Raw genomic sequence first — 8571 nt, 5'->3', positions numbered from 1 at the left:
CCCCGCCATCAAGCCCTTCGACCACTACGACTTCTCCAGGGCCAAGATCGCCTGCAATCTGGCCTGGCTGGTGGCCAAGGCCTTCGGGACAGGTAGGGCCCCCCCGCCCGGACGCGCGCGTCCCGCGCTCGTGCCGCGTCCCCGGAGCCCCTCCGTGCGTGCCGCCTGCAGGCGCCGGCGGCGATGCGGACCCGGAGGGGAAGAAGGACCGGAGAAATGCGGCAGGTTCGGGTGCGACCCAGCGCCCTCGAGTGCTCGGCTGGGCTCTGGCCGGATTCCTTTTTATTGGATCACAAAAGTGGCTTTTTGTGTGTGTGTGTGTTTTGTTAAGCGAGCAATTTTGTCCTCTTTTGACCTAGAATGTTTTTAATTTGTGCTGTTTTCCTCCTCGTGCTGCATCCGCTTCCCCCTCACTCACAGGTCCTTCCATCGCCGGCGATCTGAGGTGGGTCTTCACCGCCGGGAGCAGGGACATGGCCCATAGTACTATATCGGTTTGACATTTGTAATGATGGCTGCTGTTCAGGCTCCGGAGTGGCAGGTGGCCCAGGTCGAAATGCCCTGTGAATTTTTGTTGTCATTCTTTGAGCCCGGATCATCCATCCGAACACATTCCGGGCGCTTAATTAAAGCAGTTATTTCAAACCAATATTCAGCTTGCTGATTGTAGGGTACAGTGGTCATTTCGTATTATGGGTGAGACATGTTCCTTTTCCAAACGCATTTGAGCTTCATATATTAAGAGAAACAAAAACCCCTACTCTGGAATTTTTATTTTTATTTTTAAATGGGAGACTTTTTGAGGGCATGTGCTGTTGACTCGCACGGGCAATTAAGCACTCCCTCCGTCACCCGCCTCTGCAAAATAACAGGAAAAGGGCCTTCTGTAATTCCTTAGCTGCAGCTTCCATGTTGTGCAATTCTGGAGAAAAGTATAGGGCTTTTCATTTGGAGATGCTCCTGTGAAGTAACTTTCAGTCATTTTGTGAGGTTTCTGTGCCCCAGTTAGTAAATTTTGGGTATGTGAAATATCTGTTGAGAAGTTTCTTAGTATTTACAGACTTTTCTCCAGATGCTAAGTATAGTTTGTTTGTTTTTTGGGGCGGGATGGGATGCGAGGTGAATGGCTTATTTCCACTTTTAGAACTGTGAAAATATGTGGGTAAAGATGTAATTCATTCTTCCTGCGTTAACATACACAGCTGAATATTTTCAGGACTGCACAGTTTAGTTAACTAGCAAATGAATCTCAGAGTTTGGAAAATTATTTGAATTAGTTTTGAGGGAGACTTCACATTAGCATGATTTTATGTATTTATGACAGCTTTCATTTTATGTGAATTCTCATGCTTTGGTATTGAATTAGAAAAAGATGTTAAATGTTTTAAAACTGGCATCAGGAGTCAATGTAATAAAAGTCATTCTGAAATAATTTAAATTTTAAAGATTTCTTTGGAACTAAACGTGTAGAGTAACACAGCAGGAAGCACAAAGCGTTAGTGTATTTTTATGTCCTGGCGCCACTGATAACGGCAATGAGAATAATAATCATATTTTGATTTTGACGTAAGCAGCATATTGAAGTTAATGTCCATTTGGAGGAGAAACGAAAGCTATTTAAGTAACTAGAGAAGATAGAAAGAGGGAAATGTATATGGTGACCTGTGTGGAAAAGCAGACGAGTGGAAGGCAGAGGCAGTGACGTTTCCTTTCCTTTGACACAGAGGACACTTGTAGTACAAATGTCAACGTGTTGCCCTGGATTCGCAAGGGCTGCCAACCAGCAAACGGCCTACTTTCTGCCCGTGCATGTAGTAGGTTCTGGCGCGCCGGAGGGACACATGGAACAGCTTCCGGGAGAAAGGAAGTGAGAGGGACGGGTGCCGGTGGACCCCCTGCCCCCCCATGTCGGCTCTGTGCTCCTGCTGTGCATTAGTCGTCCATTTGGGGTTCACAGCAACTCCGGGGCGTAGGTGGTGTGTCCCCCATTTAAAGAACAGCACGGTGCACAGAGAGGTCAATCAACCTTCCTGCCGCCGTCACACTTTGGTGCGGGGCAGAGAGCACCTTGCATTGGACCGTCTGACTCCAGGGTCTGACCTTGCCGGGGACCGGGCGCACCAGTAGACACCCAGCACTCTGAGTACGCTGCTTCGTTTCTTTCTATAGCAGCCCTTCCGATAGTCTCGTTTTTTTCTTGTTTTTGTTTTTTGATGAACGAACAGGCTCAGAGAGATTAATTTGCTCAAGATGAAACATCTGGCGAGTGCTGGGTTCTGCACGCCAGCTCAGGCCACTCCGCCTCTGAAATCTTTGCTCTTCACATCACTCTGCAGAGTGATCTTGTTATCTGCAAGTGTGAAAAACGTGGGTATAGTGCCTGTTTAAAGTTTTTTTTTCTTTAAAGAAGAGTGGGCAGATCTTAAACTCTCCAATGGTTTAGAATGATTGGTACTTAGTAATATTTGCCTTGATGGTTGGAATAGATAAAAAGATCATATTCAAAATACAATGAAAAACAAGTTTAGAAGACATTAAAACGCTGACTTAGTAACAAGAAATGAATACATTATTCACAATGTTATGTTTGTACATTTTGTTTACTCTTTAATCAACAATCTTTCAAAGTATAAATTTATATGCCTTGACTAGAGAAAAAGTAAGGTTTCATTTCTTTTGATACAAATATTCATTTGCTACAGACACTGTCATGCAGCAAATGTTAATAGACAACGTATTTCAAAGGTTTTTACCCAATGGTATTCAATTAATCATTCAAAAAATTAGTCCAACTTTGTTATGTTTTACTAAAATCACTTTGGCGATGAGATATAGGGTCTTCAGGCACGATGTAGGCTTTTTCTGTAAGAAACTTTCTGACTTTTAACATATTAAAAAGTATTGAATTTTAGAATCATATGTTGAAAAAGTCGTTTAAAATGATAGCTAGAAATCAATTGTGGCCATAGAATGAAGTTATTGAACCATAAAAAAATAAATAAATACTAGCATTGTAATACCTTCAAAGCAGATAGAGTATTTACTTAATTTGAAGTCTTATGTCAGAAGCTTTGAATCCTATTCTTCACACTAAAAATATTCCACATAGCCCAAATCGTAATAGTTCATTTTGTGGAAGAATGCAGATAAAGTTTTGATCAAATGAAGAATAAATTTGTTTAGATGTATTTTAATCGATAAACAGATACTCTAATTACTTTAAGCAAATTGCAAAAACTATTCTGCCTCTACTACTGTATGGGAACACCTTAACCCTTTTAAGCAATGTTATTACTGAGTTTGTGTAAATGTTCCGCCCTCTTAAATCCTTTGGGGGAATGGCGGGTGCAGAACCTCTATGACACTCTTCCTTACTGAATTCTTGAACTTGGAGTCCTTAGCGTGGAGTTTAAGGCCTACTTCCTCATGTCGCTTTGTCATTTAAACTTTATCCAGTATTAATCTCTTTTTCATACCATTGAGTTTAGCATCCTTTTTTTTTTTTTTTAGCATAATTTCTCTGTGCGTTCCAATATATCTTGTTGTCGCAATCCGCCATAAGCTCTGACTCTTATGCGTTAGCATAATTTCTTTGTGCGTTCCAACATATCTTGTTGTCGCAATCCGCCACAAGCTCTGACTCTTACGTGTATGCGAAGGTTGCGATGGCAGTGGTGGCCAGGAGGGACTAGTAGCAGAGAGGCCAGTTTGGGGAGTTATTGCAGGAGTTTGAGCAAGAGATCCCGGGAGCTTGACGGAGGGTGGAAATGACGATAAGGCTGCTAATAATTACTGAGTGCTCACCGTGTGCCGGGCACTCGTTTCAATCCGTGTGACAGCCCGAAGAGGTGGAAACTCATCATTCCAGTGTTACTGATGAAGAAAATGAGGCCCAGAGGTTTAGGGCGTCACCCAGAGCCGTCTTCCGGAGCCTGGGAGTCTGGCTGCAGCCTGCGCTCTTGACCACGGTCCCACAATGGCAAAAGTCAAGTGAACAGGGAAGGAGGAGGCAAAAGACAGAAAAAGCAGCAGAGATATAATCCCTAGTATCTCCCGTGACTGAATTTGGGGCGCAGGGGGAGCGGTTTAAATAAAAACGTAGTACGTAACGGATGAGGTTGCCTGAGGTTGTGGGGAGGGTGAGGTCGCCTGAGCTTTTGAGCCGTGGCGACTGGGAAGGTGAGGGGTGGCACCATTGGCAGAGAGAGAGCAGCCGGCGGGAATGGGACGTCAGCTGTGTTTTCGGAATCCTTGAACTTGATGGCCTGGTTCAGTAGCTTCTCGGAGAACCCCAGTGACGTAGGCAGCGTGAGCGTAGGAGTGGAGAACAGTCGAGAAGCGGAGGCCAGAAGTCACAGTCTGGGGATCTGCTGCGAGTAGAGTGTAACCGACATCGGGCAGCTCGTTGACGGCGAGAAGACAGTGCAGATGGAATCTAGGCTGATGGCCACCGAGAGAGCGTTAGGGGGCGCCGGGGAGGAGGAGAGCAGTCAGGAAGGGGCGCGACAGCGTAAGTCATGACTTCCCCAGTTTTAATGAATCGGCGATCTGCGGAGAGAGAACTGGAATTACCCCGTTTATCAAAGTTTTACCCACCATTTTGCCATCCAGTAATGATACCTGCTTGAATCAGTGACTGTCGATTATCGATGTCATTAATCAGTGACGTCAATTGATTCCTTCTTTCTCTTTTTCTTAGTAATTCATTTATAGCAGAGTGGATGCACTCATTCTTGCTGTATTCAGCAGCTTATGATCCTATGTCATCATCATTTGTTGTGATACTTACATCGTCCCAGATTTGGCCAGTGACATCGTCTTTCTGCTGGGCCTTCTGAGCCGGCCCGCCCTCTGCCGGCATTTCCTGGCTCCCCGTGCGCGTGGCCACACGGGTGTCCTCAGCTCATCTCGTGCGCCTCCTCCTCCAGCCCTGGACACAGCCATTCCTTCAAGAGCCCTGCTCCTTTTGGTGGCAGACGGGCGTTAGGAACCAAGCTCCGGGTTCAGGCTCCCCGCTGCGGGGGTCGGGCCCCGGGCTCGGCAGCACACGTGCACGCACGCGTGGCACGCACCTAGGTCTTTCTCTGCAGACGGCTGGGAAACGCCGTGCGTCCCCCTGACGCGTCGCGCTCCGGTCCCATGCCGCTGGGCTCATTCGGGCCCTCTCCACTTCTCTGACCCCCCTGCCACTGAGGCATCTGGCCCCATTTTGAGGCTGAGGTTTCTTTGTGACAATCCAAGCGAGGAGCTGAGCAGGCTGGTGGCTTAGAGGGAACCGGAGCTCAGAAGGGGTGCGTGAGCCTCCCGGGGTGACGGTGGGGCAGGGGAGGCCACCGAAGCCCAGGACTACGCACAGCCCTGGCCGCTTGGCGAGTGTGGGGGCGAAACGGGCGTCTTCTTTGAAGGCAGAGCTCCACGTCGGAGACTTCGTGGTCTCATAGATATTTGAACGCTGGCTGCGACGTGGGCACTGTTCTAGGTGCTGACACCGGACAGCGGGGGCTCCGCTCTCGAGGCCACATTAGAGGGGCAGGAGGAGAAAGCACGGCCACGTCTCGTAGGACAGTACTGACTGTCACACGGAGAACCGGGCTGGGTGACTGGTCAGTGGTCGGGGAAGGCGTATCTGAGATGACGCCTAACTCAGATCCGAGTGGGAAGGGCTGGCCACGTGAAGGTCGGGGGGAGGAACACCATGGGCGGAAGGACAGCTTGTCACAGCCCCAGAGGCACAGACCCGGCCTATCACAGCGATGGAAAGGCTTGGGCGGCTGCAGCCCCGTGGGCCCAGGATGGCGGGGGGCGTTGGGGTCCAGAGGAGAGGAAGTAGGAGGCACGTCCGTGGAATTTGGGGAAACTTGGACTCAGAAGTTAATCATCGCACCCCAGATCCTGTCTTGAGTAAGTGGGAGAATCAGGGCTCGACTTTAAACCCAAAGCCCCAGTTTTCCCGCTGCGTCATGCCACCTTCTAACGGCGGTGGCTGTGGACCGGCTGGGAGGGGTGGGCTTTGACAGGGAGCGGAGCCGCGGCGGGAAGCAGCGGCCGCGGGCCGTCCCTTCCTGTTCTAAAGAAATCGGTGCTATTTGCCGGCGTGACTTACGCATGCAACAGGTAGCTAACTCAGCTTTATAGAAAATTACAGACAGTTGCCTTGAGCAATACTCCCTCCACCTGCACCTCCAGCATTTCAGGTGATGGTTAATTTCAAAACCGAGGTCTCGTCAGGATGGATAGGGACCCGGTGAAGCTTCTACCTAAGGCCCGGCGCGCAGGAAAGTCTGGTCTCTCCCTCCTTCGGATTCTGGGCGTGGCGTTGCACGCGCTCCCTGAGTAGTGCTTTCTTAGCTCCTGTGCGCCGGAGGTTAGGGGGAGGGTGAAGCCTCTTATCCTTGATTTCACCTAGTTATTTTCTAATGTACCGTTTCAGTTCATCTGTTTTCAGATGTGACACAACTCCAAAACTGTTTCTTTAAAAAAGACAGTCTCGTGCCGTTGGCAGAAATGATAGCCATGTTCAAAGCCTTCTCTTTAGCATATTTAGTTCTTGAAGACTTTTTAAAAGTGACCTATTTTATAATATTCAGTAGGCAGTTTTGATCCTTTTGGGGGTGGAAAAGTCGCTTTTTGTCATCTTCAAACGTCCTTTGATTTGCTGCAGATCCCTCCCCGTTCTCCGCCCTGGGATCTTTTCACAGCTGCCGCTGTCCTACCTTCGGTTTGTGGTCGTGCCGAGGCCGGATGGAAGTAGCTCCCGAACGGTCTGTCCTCCACCTTCCAGCCTTGTCATGTCGGCAAACCGCTGTTTTTTTCCGAATCGTCTAGCTGGAGGGTTTGGAGCTGGGGCTCTGCATGGATCGGCTGTGTGCCCTTGGGCAAGGCATCCTTTCTCGGGTTACTTGTCCGTAAAACGTGGGCGAGAGGATTGTTGGGATCGAAGGACAGAATGCATGTTTAGGACGGTGTCTGACACGGAACAGACCCTTGGTAAGTACTAGTGGACTCGTAGTATCTATCTGTCATCTGATTTGCCAGTTCGTCCAAGTCGTCATAAATACCACGTGTGAGACGGGTCTAGAGCGGTAAACAAATGTTAGGTGGACGCACAGGTGTGACGGAGAAGCTCGTTATCTTGATAACGAGCAGTCACTTTTGTTTGCACAGTTAAAGTTTAGATACCGGCACCTTTACTAGTTATTTTTTTCATTGTTCCGGGAAGTGGAAGTCCAAGGTGTGTGCCTTTTATAACAGTCACGTTAAAATCACGAACCTCGCCTCTGAGAGCGGCTCTTCCGCGCGGCCTCCGTCTGGTGCCCGCAGCGCTGACGGCTCGAGTCCCGGCACCGTGTCCCGTCGCACTCTGCGGGCGTCTGTGTCATGCGCAGGCAGCCGCTCAGTCGGCGCCGAGGGCCGGCTCAGCACTGGTTAATGCAGCTGTGAAGGCAGCAGCGTGTTTTCAATTATTAAATGGGGATGATATTTTTAGATGTCACCCAAATCCCACATTGATACAGCTACTCTTGACCTCTTGCCAGAGTCTCGTCTGGTCCCCAGCTGCTTTTCGGAGATTTCCACTTGGATGTTTTCGCTGTCCGTTCCCCGCTCACCGCGGTCTCACTTCATCTCCCGATCGCTGTCATCTTCCAGCCCCGACTTCTACCGCAGTCACTGTCAGATGCCAGATTAATTGTCCCTAAACATCAGTCTCGATGTGCCGCTCTCTCTTTTGGATCTGCCAGCCGCTTCTCGTGGGCTGTCGTGTAAGGGCCTCGCACAGAGCGAGCCCTTCCGGGGTCGAGCCTCATGCTCCTCCTGCCGCGCCTCCCGCTGCTTCCCACGCGAACCTTCTCCACCCTCACTGTTCGGTTTTGTGTCTCCTGATGCCCCCCCTTCTTCGTCTCCCCGCTTCTGCTTGGAAAGCCTCTTTTTTCCCGATTAAACAAGTTCTGCCTGGCCTTCCCCTCTGATTTCTTCACGGCGAAGTCCACTGTTGACGCGTCCTCTGTGGCAGTCTAAGCGCTTAATCGTTCATTCCTTTCATTCGGTGCTCGATCGTCCGTTGCTTTGTATCGTCTGCAATTTCTGAATTGCTTAACTTACCTTTTCGACTTGACTTTGTAGGTTTTTGGCTCCTAGAGGATAAGGGTTATTACTCATCCTTTGAATGAATCCCCCAGAACCATGCTGGTATATAAGAACGTGCAATAATTACTTTAATGTTGTTTGATGAAAATATTTTTTAAGTAATAGATTTTCAAAAACTCTAAGGTGCGAATTGCTAAGGAATTGATTAATTCTTCGTGCATAAAGTTTCTGAAGTGCCGACTTTGTGTTACCGACCTGTGCATCATCGGTCTTGTGCTGAGGCTGCCCGTTGAGCAGACTCGCAGACTCGCAGACTCGCAGACTCGCTGCTGCTGTGGGACGGCGGCCTCGAACCCTCACTTGCCCGAGAGGAGGCAGGCCAGGGACTGGCCAAGGGCAGCTCCGTGGTCGCCTCTAACTTGGTCCCCTGCCTTTCCCTTGGGGACAAACCTCATTCTCGTCCCGGCTTTGATGAGCAGCGTGGAG

General features: G+C 49.2%; 1 protein-coding gene across 1 annotated transcript in view; it reads left to right on the top strand.

Moving 5' to 3' along the window:
* Position 1: 1 nt before the first annotated feature.
* CAMSAP2 (calmodulin regulated spectrin associated protein family member 2) overlaps positions 2-8571 on the top strand; it is a gene marked incomplete at its 5' end in the record, with an annotated part of 45493 nt that continues 36923 nt past the window's right edge. Inside the window, 1 exon segment of the mRNA XM_015587352.2 lies at positions 2-92. Coding sequence (XP_015442838.1) covers positions 2-92 — 91 coding nt within the window.

The sequence above is a fragment of the Pteropus alecto genome, unplaced genomic scaffold (assembly GCF_000325575.1).
Source record: "Pteropus alecto unplaced genomic scaffold, ASM32557v1 scaffold90, whole genome shotgun sequence".
NCBI lineage: Eukaryota > Metazoa > Chordata > Mammalia > Chiroptera > Pteropodidae > Pteropus > Pteropus alecto.
This window is presented reverse-complemented; position numbering and strand designations above follow the sequence as displayed.